The sequence below is a fragment of the Sarcophilus harrisii genome, chromosome 4, assembly GCF_902635505.1.
Source record: "Sarcophilus harrisii chromosome 4, mSarHar1.11, whole genome shotgun sequence".
NCBI classification, from domain to species: domain Eukaryota; kingdom Metazoa; phylum Chordata; class Mammalia; order Dasyuromorphia; family Dasyuridae; genus Sarcophilus; species Sarcophilus harrisii.
This window is the reverse complement of record NC_045429.1, coordinates 66,903,353-66,927,585: the sequence shown is the minus strand read 5'-3', so window position 1 is coordinate 66,927,585 and position 24,233 is coordinate 66,903,353. Positions and strand designations below refer to the sequence as shown.

The 24,233-nt window shown below is 40.4% G+C and overlaps 1 protein-coding gene across 1 annotated transcript; it reads left to right on the top strand.

Moving 5' to 3' along the window:
• The first annotated feature begins 284 nt into the window (after positions 1-284).
• On the top strand, positions 285-23,403 carry LOC111720404 (putative C-type lectin domain family 20 member A). The gene is made up of 11 exons (XM_031968569.1): positions 285-306; positions 516-884; positions 3,440-3,508; positions 9,950-10,328; positions 10,548-10,598; positions 12,670-12,793; positions 17,568-17,814; positions 17,911-18,006; positions 19,088-19,342; positions 20,372-20,457; positions 22,039-23,403. Exons 1-11 carry the CDS (start codon positions 285-287, stop codon positions 22,117-22,119), a joined length of 1,779 nt encoding a protein of 592 aa, XP_031824429.1. The 3' UTR covers positions 22,120-23,403.
• The last annotated feature ends 830 nt before the right edge of the window (positions 23,404-24,233 follow it).

Here is a 24,233-nt window from a genome sequence, read left to right as displayed (position 1 = left end):
TCCCAGGATTGTTTGATTTTCCCACTTGAATGAAAATCTCTCTTTCTTTTTTAAAGTAACATAGTGATGTGCCTCAGAGCTCACAATCCCTGGAAGAGATATGCTCAGGGAAAGGGATGGCAGTGACTCTAACGCCTTGGTTGCAGACTGGTCCACCCTCCTGGCAATAGATTCAACTTTTGGCTTCCTTACAAAATGAGCTGAGAAAGTAGGTCCAAAATTAAAGCCAACTTTTGATTTTTTCCCCCTTTTCTGAAGCAGGTATTCTCTACTTTGTTCCAAGGATGGCCATCCAAATGACATCTGGTAAGTGTCGTCCTGAGCCTACTACCAACAGTCTGATTTAATTGTTCTTATTTCCACCTCCTTCCCTTAGATTCTCAACCCCATCCTAGGAAAAGTTCTAGGAGTGTGATATGTACCAATCTCGGGGTAAAAGCATCCTCTGGGAGGGCAACCTCAGGGACAATCAAGGGGACCAAGATCTTGATGCTAATTTGCTTTCCCATTCACAGCAGCAAGCGACCTGCTTGTGGGGACTCAGACATTCATACGAGTGGAGGAACAGCTCACCTGGTACAAAGCCCGGGAACACTGTAGGATCTACCACACAGACCTGGCCAACATGGAAAGCCTGAAAGGGCCAGGGAGTATGCTGAACTTGTACTCTCTCCTTAAGGGCGATCCTGCTTGGATTGGACTCTTCTTTGATGTAGACACTGGGACACTCAGCTGGTCCAGTGGGCCAATTTTCACTACCCCTTTTTGGTTTATGAATCTATCTGAATTCACAGCTGGATTCTGCGCTTTATTGGAGATGAGCTTCACTCCAAATGTGAGGGCTGCTCTCTGCTCCACCCAGCACGCCTTCATATGCTACTATGGTACGTGGTCATTGTCACGCAACTTGGTTTGCTCAATTCCTCAAGTGGTCCTGATATTTGGGGGTCAGGGAATGAGAGAGAGAAAGAGAAAGGGAGTTAGAAAATAGGAAGGAAAGCTATTGGATAGGGAAGATCTGGTTCTTCCCTGTGGAGTAGGATGGATAGAACACTAGGCTTTGATCCAGAAAGACCCAAATACAAATGTGGCCTCAGATAGAGATACTCGCTGTGGGACCTTTGGCCAAAGTATTTAAGCTCTTTCTGTCTCAGTTTGTTCATCTGTAAAATGGGAATGATAATAACACTCACCTTCCAGATGAGTTCTGAGGATAGGCAGAGAATTTTGTAACACACTTTGCAAACCTTAAAGCTCTATAGAATATCTATTATTATGACTATTTGGCCATAATCTGTTATAATAATAACAACAATAATAACTGAGATCTATATGGATGCCCCAAAAGTCAAAGTACAGTTTTAAGCTTCAAATAACACTAAGACTTTTGGGACACTGTACAGGTATAGTTCTTACTAATTGGAACCCCATAGCAACAGGTACTATAGGCAGGTACTATAGATATTCTGATTTCCATTTTGTAGATAAGAAAACTGGGAAGATAAATAATCTTCCTTTTTTTTTTTAATCGCCTTTTATTTACAGGTTATATGTATGGGTAACTTTACAGCATTGACAATTGCCAAACCTCTTGTTCCAAATTTTCCCCTCCCTCTCCCCCAGATGGCAGGATGACCAGTAGATGTTAAATATATTAAAATATAAATTAGATACACAATAAGTATAAATAACCAAACTGTTATTTTGCTGTACAAAAAGAATCAGACTCGGAAATATTGTATAATTAGCCTGTGAAGGAAATCAAAAAGGTAAATAAACTTCCTAAAGATCATAAACCCAGTGTAACTCTCACTATATTGGCCCCAATTGACTGAATTCCTCCTTCCAGTGCCCTTAGAAAATTAAGTGATGAGGAGTGTGTCTCTTGTTTGTGCCATTGGCTCAACCTCTTGCACACTGTGTTTCCTTAATTTAGTGGACCAAACACCTTAGTTCCCTTTAGCCACTTACCAGTCAGATTCATTCCACAAGATAATATTTACTTCAAAAGTATACCAAGAAGAAACAATCAAACATTCTATCACCTTCCCCAACCACCAGGGGCAGTATCTCTCCAATGCCCTCTGCACTTAGTTTCTATATAGTATCAATCCCATTAAATTCCAATGCCAGAGTATCCCCTCTGGGTTTGGGTCTGGAGAGCCTAGCTTCTTCAGGCTTGGGGATAGGGGTGGGGGAAGGATAGGGTGGAGAGGAGAAAGGGAGGGAGGTGGAGAAGGAGAGAATCAAAGTCTCAGCCAATGGAGAGGGCTGCTCCCAACTATAGGGTAGTCTAAGAAAGTTAAGTGTCCTCCCAAAAGCAGGTCCGTGGTATCTCCCATGTGTACCTCCATCTTATGGGATGTAGCCATGTGTCAGAGAGGTAGAATGGGAATCTAGACCTTACTGATTATAGGCTCATCTGCCTGTCCATTAAGCCATTTGTTTGATAATGTCTGACACTGTGTGACCCCATTTGGACTTTTCTTGGCAAAGATACTGGAGTGATTTGCCATTTTCTTATGCCATTCATATTACAGATGGAGAAACTGAGATAAACCGAGATTAAATGACTTGCACAGCTAGTAAGTGTCTGAGGCCAGAGTTGAACTCAGAAAGAGGAGATTTCTTAACTCTGGACTCTCAGTATTATGTGTACTACAACACCACCTAGCTCCCCCTTTTAAGTCTTGCTGTTCCTTAAAACCCTTACCTACACGCTACAAATCCTTGGCCCCCATGCTTTATTCTTCCCGCCTGGGAAATAAGTATAATTAGGGTTTAAGATTTAAAAAAAAACTGGAATGATTTGTTCTTCCTTTTTCACGTACTTTGAGTAGGGTCCACCCTGTCTCTCCCCTTCTTTTTGAGGAGAGTAAAAGAGAAAAGATCAAGAGGATAGAAGAAAAGAAGGAAGTAGAGAACGAAGAGAACAGAGTAGAATCAGAGTAGATGGTAGGAAAGAGGCATACAGAAGGATTTTTTTTTTTTTCAATATTGGGAAATGGGAAAGCAAAATTAAAGGCCCCCCAAAAGAAGGTCTTACTTTCATCAAATGTTAAGGAACTCTGGTTGAGGTCCTCATAGCCAGGTGGATGTTAGTAGAGAAAGCAGAGCAGCATTGATAGATTTATAATACTTCCTGAGGCAAGCAGAGAAGAGATCATCTCAGCCTTAAATGGTCCATTTGTTCTTAAGTAAGTCTTTGGTTCAAAGTAGACTTTTGATTACAGTCCTCCCTCTGGTGGAGGTCTCTGAAACTCTATCTTTATCATAACCAATTAGATTGCCAGGTTATGATGTCAAACCTCCATGGTTATATTTCCCCTTTGAAAGATCCGCTCATACTATAGATCCTTGCTAACTCTTTTTAAAGTGCTAAATCTCTTTTAGAGTTAACCTACCAGTCTAATCACTAACTCTGCTCCTTTCTTAACAGATCCTGCCATTGGACACCTTATTACCAGAGAATCTCCTCTTAGCAGCTCTACTATCCCACTCACACCAGGTACAGTCCTTTTCTTCTCCTAGTATGATGGGTTTTGGTTGGTGACTGGGTCCTCAGAGAAATAGGACTTTATTTAGCATTATGAAGTTGTTGTTATTGCTGTCTGTCCTTCACTCCTCAGGGAGGAGATACGATGATATACAAATGAGGGAAGGGTGTGCAAGGTCACCTGACTCACTTTCCCCTCCAGAGCCTTTTGGGTCCTGAGCTACGACTGGACAATAGACTACCGGAGATGGCCCTGGATGCAATGGGAGACCTGGGCCTTTTTAAATTAAGGCCTTCAAGAGGTCTCCCTTGAAGTCATACCCTTTCAGTGATTAGTAGTAGGTAGCAATTGAGGCAAAGAATCTCTAATCTCTCCCCATTCTCCCCCCCCCCAAAAAAAATCCAAATAAATAAATGAATTGGGGATATCTTGGGAGGAAAAAGCAGAGTGAAGAACCATTTGAGTTGGGAAAGGAAGTAAAAGGGGACCTTAGATGGAATATTTATTTTTATTCCTTTTTTCTTTCAAAAATCTGGGGCAATTTATTTTTTTGTCCTGCATAATTTCTGGTTTTTTGATTTCTTGAAATACAGAATTTAAAAGACAGGTTTGTGAAATCCTTTGTGAAAGGGTTTTAAATGGGTACTTGACTTCAGCTAATAACCCAAATCCCTCTGGTTTTTCTTGAATGGCCACTGTGGATCATTGTTTAGGTTTTGATGGTTTAGAATGAGTATAAAAAAGAGCAACTGTTTTCTTTACTGCCAGAAACTCTGAGGGTTTTCTCCTTTGTGATGGCAAAGTGAGCCATTTTTTGACTTGACTCTCCCTTAGTCCTCAGTTACTGCATGGGCTGAGTCTCAGACAGAGACCTGGGAAAGACCTTAGGTTAGAAAGGCCAAGGTCACCCACTGCATTCTGGACTTTCTCCAGTTTGACCTTTGTCTTGACACTAGAATTGGATGCCCCCGGAGCAGAGAGTGAGGTTAATGAATGAATTTGCTCAGCTGTGTCCATCCTATCCCATTTACTCGGGCAAGTCAATACTTCACCCTTGTGATATCATGGGTCATCACTGAGAACAAAGTTGAACAACAAATGCCAGGACAGTCATTCCAATTTGCTAAAATCTAGGTTTATATTACGTTGGGTTAGACTTCCAGCCAGATGCCCACATGAAGTCCCACCTTTTTCTCTCCTCCTGCTCACCTTCCTTTCATATCCTTCTCTATCTCCCTGTTCCATAGCTTTCTGGCTACACAAATCGGGCATAAATAGGTGGACCTGAAAAAATGGCACATCCAACAAGATTATACCCAGTCCTCAAATATCTCCTGATCTTAGATTCTGGAATCATGAAACATTAGAAGCTTAAAAGGGCCTTAGAGATTATCTCATTTTTATCCCCTCACTTTACAGATAAGACGGCCCAGGAAGGAGAATTGATATGTCAAATCCTATGGTAAATTGACACTGTTCTTTTTTTTTTTCTGATTTTGGCCAGACTTTCCCTCCTCTTCTGGTCTTTAAAATAGGAGCCTGGAGATATAGTCTCTTCGGTTCCAAATGCCCCATGTATCTGGGTTTGGCCAGATCCCACCTAGCACTTAACCATGGAATCTCTTTGGAGGATTCTTCCTCATGAAAGCAACAATGGCTCAGCTTTCTGGGGAATCCCTGGTCAAGGAGGATAAACCCAAACAAAACTAAGCTGTTTTTTAAACTTGTGGGAAATCTTCATTAATACTCTCTGTAGGCTCTGTCTCCTGTGAATTTTATTTTGCTTATACAAAGCTCCCACTGTGTGCAGGGTTTTGAGATGACCCTATCCTCAGTGGACTAGCAGTCCAATGATAGCAGCTTTCAAGGAGACAGAGCATTAAAGTTTACAAAATACTTACAACAACCCTTAAATTAGACAATGCAAGTATTGTTACCCCCATTTTAACAGGTGAGGAAATTGAGACTCTGACAGGTGTGGGGATTTGCTTACAGCTAGAGGATGGAAGCCTGGGATTATTAGCTTTGGGAAAGAATTCGGGGTCTTAGAGCACTAGCAACTATATTAGACCTTGGAGATTATCTAGTCTCATTTTACAGAAGAGGAAAATGAGTCCCAGCATGGTGGAGGGATTTGCCCGTGCTTATGTCTAAGTTAGGGCTTAAATCCAGGTCTCTTAATTTCAAGTCTACATTCTTCCTATTTTACCTAGCCTCTGAATAATAGAGGGCAAAGGCATATCCATGGCTAAAATGCAGGATAAAGGGAGAAGTATAAGGCAGAAACCCAGACAAAAGGCTCTGAGAAATTTGAGGAGGGGGAGATCATTTTCACTTGGGGAGGGGATGGGCATCCAAAGGACAGAAATCTGAGCTGACGTGAGTGCCTAACCACAGAATCTCTTTGGAGGATTCTTCTACCTCCTGGAAGCAATAATGGTTCAGCTTTCTGGTGAATTCCAAATCAAGGATAAACCCAAACAAAACATAAGTTAAAAAAAAGTTTAACTTATGGGGATCATCACTAATACAGTCTGCAGGCTCTGCCTCCTGCTTATTTCATTTTGCTTATACAAAGTAAAATTTGTAAATCAAATCCTCCTTAGGACTATAACTCAAAGAGAAGGCACCAACATGCATTGCTACAGGGAAATTTCTCAGTCCAGAATCTCCTAAGAAACCATAGTTCTAGTCCCTCTCTAGTACATCCCTTCCTGATCTGTACTATCTCAAGTATATCCCTAGTAAGCCTTTTTTACTCTTTATAAATAAAAAAAGGAAAGAGTAAAAAAAAAAATACTTGGTAAAACTAACCATCACCAAAAGAGAGACAGGATCTGTGACATCCACTGCCATAGTTCTCCACTCTATAAAGCTGGAGAGGCTATATTTTTTCATGTCTCATCTGGGCAATCATGGTCACGATGGTTATTTTATCACATTGATGTGACTGCAGGTCATGTCAGCCGGGATGTTTGCTCTCAGTCCAGCCACTGAAATCAACAGCTCAAGCAGAGGGCCAGTTTTTCACACTTTCCTGGTTCCAATTTACACATGTCTAGATCCCTCTGGAAGGGCTAGCAACGGTATTCTTCCCCTCCCCAAGGGAAGTGCAGGTCATCAGATCTCAGTGTGAAGAATATGACCCAGAATACGTACGCCCAGGAATGTAGCTGTGTCATCTCTCAAAGGCCACTGCCATGGCTGACCAAGCACGAATGCTGGCGACCTTCCTATGTCCTGCCTGAGAGGAGCCCGGCTCACACGCCGCCTCAGAACTACTGGCTCCAACACTTCCCAGCTTTCGGACGGGATGATGGGGAAATTACTTATCCATCTCAGCCTCGGTTTGTTCAGAACCCGCCAAGTTCCCTGGGTATTGTTTGTAATCGGGATGGGGGCAACTGTGCATCTCCCAGATCATGCAGGGGCAAGTTAGCTTTCCAGCTGAAAACCCTAGCTGGGACCCCTGATTTTTTTTCTGGTAACATCTCCTAATTCTGCCACCGACCCGACCTGACTCCTAGACCTCCCAGCTGGGGAAGTCAGCCTTGGGAAATAAAAAACTCCCCCTCACAGCCAGTTCTGCCACAGTCAACAGCCAGATAGGGAGAAATTCATGGAAAATAATCAACCTGCCCTTGATGATCCCCAAAGAGGCTTAAAATTAGGACTGACCTCATTTCACTCAGTAACAATTTGGCCCAGATATATATTTTTTTAAACTTTGGAACCACAGTTTGGTATAGATAGAGCAAGGTTTCTTAGTCTTGTGTGTGTGTGTGTGTGTGTGTGTGTGTGTGTGTGTGTACCAGAACCCTTTGGCAATCTGGTAAAGCCTGGGTTCCCTTCTCAGAATTATGTTTTTAAATGCAAAAAATAAAACACACAGTGACCCTGGGCAAGTCACTCAATCCCAATTGCCTCAGCAAAAATAAAATAAAATAAAACACACAGGATTTCAAAGGAAAACAATTATGGTAAAGGACAGTTACCAAAATATTGAAAGTTTTTAGTTCACTGACTCCCTGTAAACTATCATCAAATCTTTTGGGAGTTCATGGATGCTAAGTTAAGAACTCCTGTTGAGGTGGAATAAACACAGAAGTTAGACTTTGAGGACTTGGGTTTGATTTTTGGCTCCAATTCCAGATTTGGGAGTTGGGAAACTGACATATTCTATGACTATGACGATGACTATGACTCTATTTGAGTTTTGGTTTTCTTCAGAATAATTCAATTCCCCATTTGTGGTTGCCTATGACTTTTATCTACTCTTCCCTCCTCACCCCAACTAGGTCTAGATGTAGGTCAGGAAGAGTGTCAATAAACATGGAAAAAATTTATTTTGGAGAAGTTCTGATGAGATCTTCTGGAGGCTTCCCAGGCATGATTAACATGGAGAGCTCTGAGTGTGAGGTTGGGAAGAAATGGGCTGCATTTGGAGTCAGAAATCTCTGATTGAGATCCCAACTCTTTACAACCATGACAAAGTATTTTCTTCCCTTTGGGTTCCAATCTCCTCTTCTGTTAAATGAGGGAGTTGGATTAGGATCAGGGGTTCTTACTTGTGCTTTGGACAGTGGGAAATCTGGTGAAGTCCGTGGACCTCGGTTCAAAATAAATTTTTTATATGCATAAAGTAAAATACTTAGGATTACAAAAGAATGAAGGAAGCAAACATTTATTAAGTGCTTACTATGTGAAAAACTATGCTAAATGCTTTACAAATGCCTCATTTGATCTTTACAAAGTAGGTGCTATTATTATCCATATTTTATAGTTGAGGAAACTGAGGCAAGCAGGGTCATACAGCTAGTAAGTATCTGAAGCAGAATTTAAATTCAAATTTTCTTTAATCCAGGCCCAGCACTCTCTGCATTGCAACACCTAGCTACCTCTAGGGTATCATTATATTGAAATATAATTATCAATATATTATGAAAACAAGTATGTAGAACTTCAGGGTAAGAGCTCCTGCTTTAGATGACTTCTATAGTTCCTTCCAGCTCTGATACTGTACACTCCACTGCATCACTGAATGTGATCCATCATCCTTGCCTCCATTCTAGGTCTCTAGCCACAGATAAAGGGTACAAGACCAAAGGGCTATAAAAACACACATACCCTCTGATCAAGAAATACCATTACAAGGTTTGTATCCCAAAGAGATAAGAAAGAAAAAGGAAAAGGACCTAATATGTACAAAAATATTTATAGCAGCTATTTTTGTGGTGGCAAAAGATTGGAAATTGAAGAAATGATCATCAACTGGGGAATGACTGAACAAGTTGCAGTATATGCTTGTATTGGAATATTATTGTGCTGTGAAATGATGATTAGGATAATTTCAGAGAAACCTGAAAAGATTTACATGAATTGATGAAAAGTGAAATGAGCAGAACCTGGACAAGATTGTATACAGTAACAGCAATATTACATGATGAAGAACTCTGATTGACTTAGCTATTCTCAACCATACAATAATCCAAGACATTTCTGAAAATATGGTGAAAAATGTTGTTCACCTTCAGAGAAAGAACTGATAGAGACTATTTTAATGGTAGAAATAATAAATATCTTTTATTTTATTCATTTTTAATGCTTTTTCTTTTCTTTTTTTAAAAAAAGCATTTTATTTTCAAAATATATGTACAGATAATTTTCAACATTCACCCATGTTTTTCCCTCCCTCCTTTCCCCTACTCCCTCCCCAACATGGCAAGTAGTCCAATATATGTGCAAAAATACATGTATAATTCTTCTACACATATTTCCACAATTATCATGTTGGAAAAGTCAGATCAAAAAGGGAAAAAATGAGAAAGAAAACAAAAAGCAAGTAAATAATAACAACAACAAAAAAGTGAAAATACTATGTTGTGATCCACACTCAGTCCCCACAGTCCTCTCTTTGGGTACAAATAGTTTTTCTCCCTGATGGAATCTTAATGCAGACTTTCTTTCTTTTTCTTGGATTTTTTTTTTTTTTTGGTCTGTATTTTCTTTCACAACATGACAATTATGGAAATGTTTTGCATGGTTACACATGTATAATCTCTATCAAATTGCTTGTCCTCTCAATGGAAGATGAGGGAAGGGATGATAGAGAATTTGAACTCAAAGATTAAAAAAAAACTAATGTGAAAAATTGGTTTTACATATAATTGTGAGAATATAAAATAATAAAATTTTAAATTTTAAAAAGAAAGGTTTCAGAGTTCTCTTCGAGTTCTGAACTTATGATCCTATGTTCTGAGCAATCCATGAGCCTACCAGGATTTTTCCCCACCAGCTCATAGCACAAAAAATTTTCAGCCTCAGGCAGGGGAAAAAAATAGAAGAGATTCTGCAACCTATGGAGCTTCCTGGAGTGATAACATTTTCAGGAGAGGGGACACAGGGCAGCAGGAAGGGTGGGACCAATGACCTATGGGCTTTGCTCTCCCCAGATGAGGTACGGATTGGTGAGAAGATCTTTATGAGATTTACTGAAGAGAAGACCTGGTCTGCAGCTCTGCAATACTGCCAGACATACTACACAAACCTGGCCGATCTGCAGAGCGTCACTGAGGGGACACCCCTGAAACGCATCAGCAGCCAGACAGAAGCCTGGATTGGTCTCTACCTTGATGGGAACACCGGGTCTTTGAGGTGGTCCAGTAATTTTGGTTCCAGCATTCCTTCCTGGCTCTCAGTGTCCATGTTTGGGGAAGGACAATGTGGTACCCTGAGACGCTTTGAAAACTTTTTGCCCCGAGTTTCTCCTGCATTTTGCAGTGAACTGAAACCCTTTATCTGCTTTTATGGTAAGTGTCAATCAACTCTTTAGTCCCTCATTTCGTAAAGCCAGAATCGGAATGTTTGTTACTATTCGTTTTTCTTTTAACTTTTCCTATTTTCAATTAATGAGCGTGATTATTTTTCTTCCTTTCCTCTCCTCCAATGAAAAAAGAAAAAAAGTTAAACTCCATCACAAATATGCGTTAGCCGTGTCCAAAAATGTACTTGTTTCATTCTGCATCCCGAGTTTAACTTGTCGGTCAGGAGCTGGGTAGTGTCCTTCATCATTGGACCTCCAAGAGCAATGGTTGTTCAATCGTATTGATCAATGTCTTGAGTCTTTTAAAATTATCTTTTTCAACGTAGACATTGTTTTCCTGCTTTTCTCTGCATCAGTTCATGTAAATTTTCCCATGTTTCTTGAAGCTATCTTATGATTTCTTATAGCACTGGAATATTCCACCGCATTCATACATCACTATTTGTTTAGCCACCTCCCAGCTGATGAATAGAATTAGAAAGAGGGGATTAGAGTAGACCATATAGTACATAATACATAATATATATATATATATATATTACAATAGACATAATATGTTGGCGGACATAGATATTACATCCATGAATATAGATGAACAAAGGTACTTCCTCTAGCAGATCATCAACTTTAGGGATACCTTTATCCTCCACTCACAAGAGATCAACAACCCGCCATCTGAATAACGTCTTCAGGTGAGTGTTTTCAGAGCGAGAAGGGAAGGGGTCTGTTTCCATCTCTCTGAAAGCCGACCCAGGGGGCATCTCTTCTCCCCAACTCCCAATCTCATTCACCAAAAATCAGAAAGTAGTGCTGAGGCACTGGGAGAGCCTGCCTGATTTAACCCTGCTTGCATGTAATGAGGGTCTGAGAGGAGATGAGGGTCAAGGTGCTACAATAAGTGCTTGTTGGCATATCGACAGGCTGACAGTGGTTTGAATTTCCTTCCACATTCTGCCAACTGTCTCTTCCTCAGGGTTTTTGACTTTCAGTTAGTCTGGCTTGCCTGTCCCATTGGTGACAGTTGATCAATAAACATTTGTCAGTTGTTAATTGCGAGGGGTAGATAGACTTAGTCACTGCCCTAATAAATCAAAACAGTCTCAAGGAAGGAGCAGTAAGGTTGGTTAGTTTTATTCTGCCTCTCATTAGAATGTTTCATTAGAATGAGGATGGGTCATATTTAACTTACATTCCCCTTCTACTCTTTGCATTTAAGAACATTGCTTTGTGGGGCAGGTAGGTAGGTAGCAGAGTAGATAGAGCACCAGCTCTGAAGTCAGGAGGATCTGAGTTCAAATTTGATCCTACCTGTGTGACCCTGGGCAAGTCACTTAACCCCGATTGCCTCAGGAAAAAAAAAGAACATTGCTTTGCAAAAGTAGACACTTTATAAATATAGACATTATAAATGCATATATGGCATACAAATATAATTATGTATAATAATTATAATTACATATATTATCTGTATTATAATACATATATATTATATATTCTATCTACTATCTATCGAATGAGTGGATGAATAAGAACTGCATACAAGTTACTAGGCTCCAAGATAGACTTTGATCAATACCATAAAAGAATTGCAAAGTATTCTGGGGATTCAAATGAGAGAGACTGCTTCTGAAAACTTCATGGAGAGGGTACCATTATAGTCGAACCTTAAAGGATCAATGATGCCTTGCCAAATAGAAATAAAGAGGAGGGTTATCTTTTATTCATCAGTGGATAAAGTACTAAGGCTTGAATCAGAGAGACAAGTTCAAATTTGGTCTCAGACCTTACTAGCTGTGTGACCCCTGACACAAGTCAGTAACCTTAGTTTGCTTCATCTGTAAAATGGGGATAAAAATAACACCTCCTTGTAGAATTGTTGTGAGGATTGAATGAGATAATAATTGTAAAATGCTGAGCATCATCTATACTAATATTAGCTTTTATTACTCATTTTTTCATCAAACTTATAGGCATCTGCATTAATAAAGGGAATTTTCACACTGAGAATTCCTCAAACCAGTGAAATGATAGAGCTTCTTTTTCTCCACAAACAAACAAACAAACAAACAAACCCCCTCCCCAACCCCTTTTAAATCCAGTCACATGCCAGTTTTTACACAAGGTGCTGGCTGGGGGTTATATAGATTTTTAAAAATGGCTCAGTCCCTGCGCTCAGGAAGCTTATGTTCTGAAAGTGCATGGAGTGGGCTGTGACAGTGAAGGAGTACTCACAAACTGGCTAGGAGAGCTGGACTAAGAGTGGGGAGACATAAATCCGTTCAAGAACTGGCTGTTGGTGGGCCTCCTTGGAACATTCTTTAAGCTCCAATGGCCTTTGTGTCTCTTCAGGGTCCCATGTCACATACATAAGCAGCAGATAAATGAAGGACAACAACACCTCCAAGTTGTAGGCCTGGACCTCTCTAATTCCCCATTCTTTTCATTTCAGGTCCTCCGGGCAGTTCCACAGTCGGTACAGTCCTAACAAATAGTCCTCTGGGCTCTTCCAGTCTCTCCCCACAAAGCCACAAACCCACTGCTCTTGGGTCAGGTAGAAACCCTTTCTCCCTTCCCTTTGGCCCCTCCTGTGTCCTCAGAAGAACCTCCTGGGTCCAAGGAGGGAATGAGGCTGGGATGGATGGGATTAGCCAATAAATTAGTGACTGCAGACATGGAGTCATATGAGTGAGTGTATATAAGAATACTAGAAGAGAGGTTACTAACCTTTCTCTCCATCAGTATCTCTGGGCTTTCAATGGAGCTTTCTATCACCTTTATTCAAAATGAAGGGAAATAAATGACATAGTTTGCCATGCACAGTTACATAAAAAATAGTATTAAATAGATTCTTTTTTTTTTTTGCCTAGAAAACACTTATAAAATTTATGCTGTCTCTGAGTGCTGGAAGAGCTTTTCTTTTCTTTTCTTTTTTTTTTGTTATTACTTTTTATTTTCAAAAAAATATGCATGGATAAATTTTCTTTTTTTTTTTTTTTAATTTAATAGCCTTTAATTTACAGGATATATACATGGGTAACTTTACAGCATTAACAATTGCCAAACCTCTTTCCAATTTTTCACCTCTTACCCCCCCACCCCCTCCCCTAGATGGCAGGATGACCAGTAGATGTTAAATATATTAAAATATAAATTAGATACACAATAAGTATACATGACCAAAACGTTATTTTGCTGTACAAAAAGAATCAGACTCTGAAATATTGTACAATTAGCTTGTGAAGGAAATCAAAAATGCAGGTGTGCATAAATATAGGGATTGGGAATTCAATGTAATGGTTTTTAGTCATCTCCCAGAGTTCTTTTTCTGGGTATAGCTAGTTCAGTTCATTACTGCTCCATTAGAAATGATTTGGTTGATCTCGTTGCTGAGGATGGCCAGGTCCATCAGAACTGGTCATCATATAGTATTGTTGTTGAAGTATATAATGATCTCCTGGTCCTGCTCATTTCACTCAGCATCAGTTCGTGTAAGTCTCTCCAGGCCTTTCTGAAATCATCCTGTTGGTCATTTCTTACAGAACAGTAATATTCCATAATATTCATATACCACAATTTATTCAGCCATTCTCCAACTGATGGACATCCATTCAGTTTCCAGTTTCTAGCCACTACAAAAAGGGCTGCCACAAACATTCGTGCACATACAGGTCCCTTTCCCTTCTTTATAATCTCTTTGGGATATAATCCCAGTAGTAACACTGCTGGATCAAAGGGTATGCACAGTTTGATAACTTTTTGAGCATAGTTCGCATGGATAAATTTTCAACATTGACCCCTGCAAAACCTTGTGTTCCAAATTTTCCCCTCCTTCCCCCCACCCCCTCCCCTAGATGGCAAGTAATCCAATATATGTTATACATTTTAAAATATATGCATTCATATTTATACAGCTATCTTGCTGTACAAGAAAAACCAGATCAAAAAGGGAAAAAAAGGAGAAAGAAAACAAAATGCAAGCAAGCAACAATGAAAAGAGTGAAAATTCTATATTGTGATCCACACTCAATCCCCACATTCCTCTCTCTGGATGCAAATGGTTCTTTTCATCACAAGATCATTAGAACTGGCCTCAATCATCTCATTGTTGGAAAGAGTCACATTCATCAGAATTGATCATCATATAAATTCAAATTTTCTTAAAGAAAACCTCATTTGGTACCTTACATTTTTAATTAACAATAATTTTTCTTTCTTTCTTTCTTTACCTCATTTGGTACCTTACATTTTTAATTAACAATAATCTTTCTTTTTTTCTTTTTTTTTTCTTTTTTTTTTTTTTACATGACCAAAACATTATTTTGCTGTACAAAAAGAATCAGACTCTGAATTAAACAATAATCTTTCTTTCTTTCTTTGGCACTTGGGGTTAAGTGACTTGCCCAGGGTCACACAGCTAGGAAATATTAAGTGTCTGAGATCAGATTTGAACTCAGGTCCTCTTGACTTCAGGGCTGGTGCTCTATCCACTATGCCACCTAGCTGCCCTATTTTTGGAATATTTCAAGACGAAAATATAATTATTTACCAAATATTCCCTCTGCCCCCTTAATAGTAATAGCAGCACTTTAAAGAAGTGCTTTTTAAAAGTATTATTTTATTTTCATAATAACCCTAGGAGGTAGGTAATATCCCCTTCTCCTCTTCCTTTTCCTTTGCTTCCTCCTGCTCTTTCTTCTTCTTTTTTGGAAAAATTAGAACTTTGATTTCTTTGGTATGAAGAAACTTTGTCAGGAAATCCCTTTAACTAAAATAGGTTGTTACCTGCTCTATAAATAATCATATTAGAAAATTGGGTCATTGAGACTAGTGACTAGGTCAGAGACACACATCCAGAAGGCTTACTCTAAGAGAAAGTGAGTTTCCGATGGTTTTAGTTCTTCAAGTAAAGGCTGGATGGAGACTTGTTTCAGATATTGTAGAGGACTCCTTTCTCAGGCCAGATTTTTCCCAACTTTGAGATTCTCTAATTGTCTCGTTATTGTTGTCTGATTGGACATTGGGAAGATAGAGAGTCAAGAATCAGGAAGAATTCCCAGATTTCATTTCTGCGACTCTGGAAGAAGGATGGCACCATTTAACACACACAGAGAGGGATCAGAATGGAGTGAGATACTAAGTTTTCCTTTGGACACATTCAATTTGCAAGATAGACAAAATGGCAGTGTCCTGTAGGCAGCCAGTTAGAGCAGTGTGACCATGTGAAATGTAAGATTTTCTTGGATATGACTGGGGAAGCAAGAGATGATGCTCACTCCCACTACCTTGTAGCCTTCATCTTTCTTATAAAGTACCGGGACATGTGAATATTTCATTGCTAATATGGGATCATAATTAAGGTATTCAAAGTCTCTTTTAACTTTTTAAATTATCTTTGTACCCATATTCTTTGGGGAGAAATTTTTTTGGGGTGGTGATAATAGTCAGATATGGGATATACTTTGGGTTCATTTTATCTAAATATCTAGTATTTTCTGATCTGCGATGAGATATTTCCCTCTAGTCCAATGTAAGTTCTCTTAGATTCAGAATTCTTTTGTCTTTGTCCTAATAAGAGGCTCTTCATAAATGCTTACAGAATCCTTTTGTTGTAAAGATCAACTGATAAGATAAATTTATCTGACTCTTAGCAAGGGGATAGGGGTTTGGGTCTGTGATTTCATTAGTAGAAAGAACTTCTCCAGTGGAAACTCCTTTTGCTGACGAAGTTCAGCCACTCATCTGTGGTCTGGGGGCACTTGCCAGAATGGCACGGATACATGCCGGAGCTGATTTTGAGGCTGTTCTCTACCCACTTACACAGTGCTGCTACTCTTGTCTCTGTTAATCATGTTATCTTCATGACAACCTTGTGAGGTCCCTAGGGCAAGCATTAGCCCCTCATTTCAGAGATATAGAGATTATAGAGAGAAGTTGGTCAAGGTCATAGATAATTAATGGTAGGTATGGGAGCAGAACTTAGTCCAGGGATGACAATGGCAAGTGATGGGCTAGGGAATCAGTGTTGTGACCAAGAAAATGCATACGGCCATATCGCTCCCTGGGTCTTCCAAGATGCTTCCATTTCTCCTCTCGTCTTTTTATGCCCTTCTCTTCTGTGTTCCCTACAGTCTGCTACACTGGCCTATTTGCAGTTCCTTGTATAATAGTCTATCTCTTTTTGGTTTGTCTTAGTACTGGCTATTTCCTCCCTTTCTCTAGACTGAAATACTCCTTCCTCCCTCTAACTCTTAATTTCCATGGCTTCTTTCAGTATTCAACTCAAATCCCAGCCCCTGTGGGACCTCCCTGGATGAAAGCCCCTCCCCAGTTTGAATTACCTTCACAGACTGTATTTATCTTGCAAATAACATAATTATTTGTATGTTCTCTTCCCCAAGATAGACGAAAATTGTGTCTTTGCCTTTCTTTGTTCCTGGAACATAGGAGAGGTAGATGGAAATTGTGTCATCCTGGCCAAATTACTTCACACTGTTTGCCTCAGTTTCCTTATCTGTAAAATGAGCTGGAGAAGGAAATAGCAAAAAAAGAAAATCCTAAATGGGGTCACAAAGAGTTGGACACAGCTCAACAACTGGCACATAGTAGGCACTCAATTAATCAATGCTTGTTTACTTGATTGAGCCAAATAAAGAATAAGAATGACACGTTTATATAGAGCTTTAAGGTTCACAACTCTGTGAGGCAGGAAGTATGTCTGATAGTCCTATTTTATAAATGAGGAAATCAATTAGGAAACTTGCCCATGCTGGTGGACTGAGTTTGAACCTAGTTTCCTGAATTTAGGTCCAGCTCTCTTTCATATTGTGATGACTCTCACTAGAATGGGCTCTTAAAATTATTTATTTATTGTAAACATATTTCTCTATTGTATTTTGAAAATTTTAATAGTAATTTTAAAAAATTTTGAGTTTTAAATTTTCTGCCTCCCCCTTCTACTCCTGGACTTCCCAAGAGTTAGAGCTGTCTAAAGTTGGGATAGGGGAGGTGGCAGGCACCCAGTATCAGAGTTCTTCGAGGAGGTGGAGGCTGGATGCTCACTTGCCAGGGACTCTTATAGAGGGAGTCATGTTTGGATAAGCATTGGACTAGACCATCCGTGGCGTTTTCCAACCTGTAGTTTGTAGGATTTATCTTTACCTGGTGCTTTCTGGCACAGGTAGGATGCTACCAGAAAGGGTTAGGGCTTTAAAAAGAGAAGGAGCACTGTCTGAACTGCTACATCCAAGGTCCTTTTTACTCCTTCAGGAAATATCATCACCTCCAACTATACAACTATAACAGGTCGGGAATTGTCCACAGCTGCCAGTCCTGAGCCCCCACGCAGCCTCTCGGGGCCCAAAGCAGTCACATCCCAGGCTTCTGGGTCAGGGACCAGCCCCATCACCTCAGGAACGCCTGTCCCCGCTCTGACCAGCACAGCAAGACCAACCACAAGGCTTGGGCCCACCCAGAGCCAGCCGGAACCTGCACCAGGTACCCACCCTGCTCCCCGACCTTCTCAGGCCTTGGGCCAGCTCTGACCGGAGAGGTCTGGGTTATGATCTTCTCTTCTGACTGTTTCTACTGTAGGAAGCAGCTCTGTTTTTGGAGAGACAGTAGGTGGGACCAGCCAGGGCTTGTTGGCCAGCTCTGACCTTCCAGGGATCTCTCCGTTGCTAAGAGAAGGTAATCCCCCCCTCCAAGTGATTTCCCTGTCTGTGACTTTACCTTTGGCTTCTTTATTCTCTTGTTTTGTTGGGTCCCAACGTAGGGGCTTCTGCGCAGAAGACTTTATGTGTTGGTCAGTAGGCAAATGGACCAAGGTGCGCTGGGCAGGAGAAAGTTGCCACAGCACCAGACCAGCATACAGAACTCCCCATTCATCCCCTAAGCTCTAGTTTTAGCTGAAAGGAGCAGCAGCAGCCACTATGTTGTGGGCAAGGTCCCCTCCTCATCCTCACTGACCAGTCTGAGAAGACATCCCTAATGTTAATTACCTTTGCCCTCATGGCCTTAGCCCCCAAATAAAGTTAATTTAAAATGATTAGGGGCAGTGAGCACTAGCTGGGAGGGAAGTCTCTGAGAGGTGGAATCAGGCACAGAGAAAACTTGCCGATTTTCCCTTAAGCTAGCTCTCCTGGATGGCACAGACATACAGCCTGCCATGGTGGTGACGTGTGTGTGCACACATATAACTAAGGGGTTGGGACATGTCTGACTCCAGGGACCATCTAAGCCCCCATAACATCAGGCCTCAGGAGCTTCTGGGACTAGCAGCTTCTCTCCCCAAAGCCTCCAAGAGAATACAAGCTCTTCCAAGGGCAGGAAATGATTAGATGCCTGATAAACACCTGGCGAATTGACTGGACTTGGCCCCAGAGGCCAGAATTAGGGGTGATGGGTGGAAATTGCAGAGGGGACAGATTGAGGCTAGATAGAAGGCAAAGATTCCTAACAAAGTCACTGAAAAGTGGGAAGGGTTGCCTTAGGAGGTAGTGAGTTCCCCATCACTGGAGCGCTTCTATCACCTGCTGGACTAGTCCCATTGGCCTGGAAAAACTCAGAGTTAACCAGATTAAAATATAATTGGAAAATGTTTAAGAAACAAGGAAAAAATACAACATAAATAATGTTAATTTGTAGTTTTCTAAGTCATTAAGTGCCTGCCGGAACAGGTTTCCATTTGAAACTGCAGATGAGTCCTGAGGTTGCTTCCAGCTTTCAGAGTCTAGAATCCATCGTCCCATGGTGGTGTAAAGGGGGTCAGGGCTGAATCGCCCACTCCGAGGCCCTTTTTGTCCTTCAGGAAACAGCACCACCTCAGACTGCACAGCGACAACAGCCACAGCGGTCATTCCTGAGCCCCCACGCAGCCCCTTGGGGCCCAAAGCAGTCACATCCCAGGCTTCTGGCTCCAGGACCAGCCCCATCACCCCAGGAACACCCGGCCCTGCTCTGACCAGCACAGCAAGCCCAACCACAAGGCTTGGGCTCTCACAGAGCCAGCTGGAGCCTGCACCAGGTACCCACCCTCTCCCTGGCTTTCTCAGGCCTTGGGCCAGCTCTGACCTGAGAGGTCTGCTCCTGGCCATGTCTTCTGCTGGGCGATCCCTGCCGCAGGAAGCCCTTGTGTCCCCGAGCAGCTGCTCACTGGTCCCAGCCAGGGCTTGCTGGCCATCCGACCCTCTGTGTATGTGCATTGGTCTACGTGGCCCTTGTGACAAAGGTGGGCTTTTTAAAACACAGGGACCAGGTGAGAAAGAGACAGTATGGGCTGAGGGGGTAGAGTTCTGGATGTGGGAATCAATTCTGGGATGCACTTTGCAAACTTTAAAGTGGTAATGCACGCTATTATTATTGTTATTAATCAATAATCATATCATTATTAATCATATTACCACTCATATATTATTGTATTATTTATTATTAATATATTAATTATTTATTATTATATGATATATTATATTAATAATAATTGTTGCTATCAGGAGAGAGGAGGGAACCACGTATAATGATGAGATAGACATCGATAAATAATAATCACCAGTGTTTATATAGAAATTTAAGTTTTTAAAGCATACACACATTTATATATGTTATATATAGATACACACACATATGTATACACAAACACATATATAATATATATATATATGAAAGAGATCATCTCATTTAGGGCTGTTATTATCCCCAATTTACAGATGAGATCAATGGAGGTTAGGTGGTAACTCCTCCCTCAGCTAATAGGTGTGGATCCTAAATTCAAGCTGTCCTGGCTCCAGGCCCACGGTTCTAACCATGATACCATCTGGCTGCCAGTTGGACAGGAAGCCTTGACAGAGGAGAGTGGGAAACAATCACAAAGAGGCGCACCTTTTTCTCCATTCCCTTTTTGTTCGGCCCCGGGGGAAGGGCAGACTTGCCTTCTGCTCAGCACCTGGCAGCATGCTGCCCCTTGAGGCACTTTGTGTGGCCAAGCCCAGGCCCCACTGAGGAGAATGGGGTCCTGCAGGCAGAATGGCTCATTTGCACTGATTTCTCTTGGGGACAGAGCAAAGCTTTGGGATCCTGAAGGCTGATTTCAACTCTCGAGCTGTCCTGGAATCTGAAGACGGAAAAGAAAAGTTTTTGAGAGAGGTGAGCTCCGGGCCTTCCCCTTCCCCTCGTCGCCGTCTCCAGCTCTGCTTGTCTCTACCTCTGAGCTTCTGACTGATTTTATAAGTCGGGGTGATGGGTGGCTGTCTGAGCCAAGATGTCCGGACCCCAATTTTGGAGAAGATGGTCCTGGGGACCGGTCATCAAACAGGATTGTGTTGAATCTTCTCACTTCCTAAAATTGCTGGGCTGTCTCTGTAACAGAGCGGTTGTAAGATAACTTCGTGAGAACTTGAACATCCTCAAATTGTAAGGTTTTCAGTGCTTGCTGGCCTGAAATGTAGGAGCTCGAGTGGGAAAAGGAGGGGAGAAGCAAAACCAGGATTGATTTTAATTTGCTGTGAATCTATCTTTTCCAGCTCATATCAGAGCTGGACAGGACCTTGGATTATAGATCAAAGACTTGGAGCTATAAGAAATCTTAATAATCATTTAGTTCATTCCCTCATTTCACAGATGAGGAAACTGAGGTTCAAAGGAAAATATGATTAGTAATGGTAGCTTTTCTTGTAGCTCTTTGTAATTTAGACAACGATAGAAACTAGTTCAGTTTGGTCAAACTTAATATTCCTTACCAAGAGGGACTGGTGAGAAAAGTGTTTATTTTTTATTTTTTTGGGGGGGGAGGAAGAACAGCTGGCTCTATGTTTCCCTGATTTTCACCATGAAGTGAAATATGCAACCTATAAACAAAATTATATGCAAATCTGCACTTTTACAGAAAGCCAAGAGTAATAAGACTGAAGTATTGAGTTTAGAATTATGAATATAGCATCTATCTGCAGATAGAAAATAGGGTCTTTAAATGAGTTTCCTCTGGAATAGGGCCAGTCTACCCACATGTAGAATTTCAATATGGAGCTGATGGAGGAGGAAGTAAATTGTCATAATTTACCTTAAAGGTAGTTTGAATTCTCTGTTTTAGCAATCCCTTAAATTAAAAAGGACTATTTGGTTTGGCCCTGAGATCACTGGAAGCCTGTTTTATTTGAGGCACTGGAGGCTGTTTTATCTGAGCTCTTCCTTCTTCAAATAGCAGTCTGTTTGTTGTGGGTATCCCTTGGAGCTGTCTGGCTTGGCAGGCATGGACCCCTTCCTGGGTTTCTGCTGCCCAGAGATGAAACCTAATTTTCAACAGAAGCACCTGTCTCAGGGGGAAGGGCAGCAGAATTAAAATCAGAAGGTGTGGTTGTAGTTCTGGCTGTGCCAGTTACGGGTTTTGTGAACTTGGGCAAATTACAGACAAGGATCTGAGTGGGAAAGGACCTGAGAAATCATCTGGCCCAATCTTGAAATTTTACAGATGGGGTAACTGAGGCTCAGAGAGGTGAAGATGGCGTAGGGCTTGTAACATCAGCTCCAGATGATGTCTTCTGTATTGCTTTTAGTATTCAAGTCATTTGTAACATTTTGTAGACTACTATACAACATATAACAATGCATATCCCCACTGAGTTTTTCTGTTATTCTCTGGGATGTTATATATTTTTTCTACATTTGGATGATGTGCCAAAAGGTTAATTAGGATAATTAAATCAATATTTTTTTTGGAAATTGTTTCAGATACAAGAAGCCGTAAAGATTATTTTAGGTCACGAGCAATTCAGATTGAAATGGATCAGCTTTGAAGAGAACCAAAACTAGCTCAAGCCTCCTAATTTGGAGCTGCCTTCCAAATATCTTCTCATACGTAAATGCCTTCTAAATCTGTTCAGCTCCCTTCCCCTAAGAAGAATCCTTGATCTACAGACATCGGAAACCTGAACAATAGTGCTGGACTCTGTAGAAGAGAGCAAGAAAATGGGAGAATATGGGAAAGGATTTTAACCTTTATCCCGTCTCTTACCCTCGTAGCTGGGTGACCATAGGTAAATTACATTTTTAAGCCTAGAAAGCTCTCTAAATCACATCTGCTAAGTTACAAAGATGCCATATGTGTTGGTGGAAGGAGGTCCCACACCAGTGAAATTATAATTGATGGTATTGCTGTATTCAACCTTGAACAAAGGATGAATATGAGGGATGCCAGCTTTTCCTTTTCCATATAGCTTGCATGTTGAGAGGGAACGATAATGATAATGATGCTAGAAACCAATGGACTCCACACTTTGATTTATGAGTTATGATTTCCAAATGGACTAGGTTCACCCTGGAAATAAAATTTTCTAAGTTCATCAGTTACAAGTTTTCTAACAGAATATACTGTAAATTCTTTAGGAAAAGAATCTCTTGCAGTGTGGTTCAATGATTATCCCTCTGCAGGTTGGATCAATATTAATAACTGCCATTTTCTGATAAATGGGATATTTTCATCTTTTACTAAAAGTATCATTTAAATTATTCTTAGTATTGACATTATCTTCAGAAGCATTTTCCTATATATTTTTTATTCCACTTTTAACCTCCAAAGTCTGCAAAATTCAGCACTGGAAAATAAGAGATATTACAGGATTAAAAAAAAAAAATACTCTCAAATGTTTAAAGTTAAAGTTTATTTGTATTCTTTGTAGGAATATCAATAAAAGACCTCAAATGTATCTATATCTGTACATGTACAAGAACCGTCAAAAATTATTCACAGAACAAAAATAAATCTTCTTTAGAATAAACCCAGGTAATGAAATGCAGATATGGATCTCACATATGGAACAATCCATGTGCTACTAGCACAAAAATATGGCTTTAAAAATAAAATAAAATATTGGGTTTTGTTTTTCTAAGGTGTATTTCTCTTTCATGAAATAAAAAATAAATTATTTAGCTTGATCATTGTAAAATAGCCCTGTGTAGTAACACATGCTTATTAAGGCCCTGGAGATGAAAAAAAAAAAAAAATCTATTTTTAAAAGGTAATTTCCTCATGGGAGTGACGCAGGTTGATGTGCTGTTGTTTCTGAGAGCTAGTTAAAATAAGAGGAAATATCTAAGCACCAGTCAAAAATGTCACCTTCATTATTAGTTTTAAGTTATTTGCAAAGAGTGGCTATCAAATGATTAACTTGTATTCAACCTGTTACGGAAGAGATGACTTGAATACTTATATGCCCCACTTACCCCCCCCCCCCCCCCCCCCGTTGGGAATTTAGAAATGACAAAAATATGAGATTTACACATATAAACATTCTCTTTTCTGATCTTACAAATATATAAACATTATGGTAACCTTGACAGGCCTAGATTTTAATGACCATATCCTCCCACTACTTGACAGAATAACCTGTTTGAAGATCTAAGTCAGAGATATTTCCAAGAGGCCATTGGGGTAAGTTGAAGTAGGAAAAACAAAATGAGTATGGGATTAAAATAGGGCTTCTTAAACTTTTTCCACTCACAATCCCTTTTCACCCTAGAAACGCGGGCCTAAGTATACAGGTATATAAAATAGGTGTACAAATCAAACATATGCCAATAATGAATCAGTAATTTTGCAACTCCCACATTCAGTTGTAAAATCTCATAACGGGGTCTTAAATCCGTTAAGAAGTTTAAGTTTAAGAATAGTATGGTTCTAGAACATCAACAAGAGCTTTTAAAAACATCCCCTTTTGTCTTTGGTTTGCCTACTGCATGACAATGTATAACCTTTGTTGGGATGGCTCACTGACCATTTCTAAATTATTGTGGTTCAATAGCAAGGAAATAACTAGCTAGGTAGGCTTCTTCAGATCTGGCCCAGCATGATTCTCTGCTCTGAAGGAAGATCTCCCATGATATCATCCTCTTATTCTTTCAAGAGATCTTATGATATTCTCACACTG

What these genes read in the sequence shown, in the direction of transcription:
- LOC111720404 (XM_031968569.1), top strand. Translation starts at nt 285, where the DNA reads ATGGCCATCCAAATGACATCTG. An exon ending in AAGTGTCAATCAACTCTTTA is followed by an intron (nt 10,329 to 10,547) that starts GTCCCTCATTTC and finishes GTCGGTCAGGAG; the next exon opens with CTGGGTAGTGTCCTTCATCA. An exon ending in AAGAAAAGTTTTTGAGAGAG is followed by an intron (nt 20,458 to 22,038) that starts GTGAGCTCCGGG and finishes AAATTGTTTCAG; the next exon opens with ATACAAGAAGCCGTAAAGAT.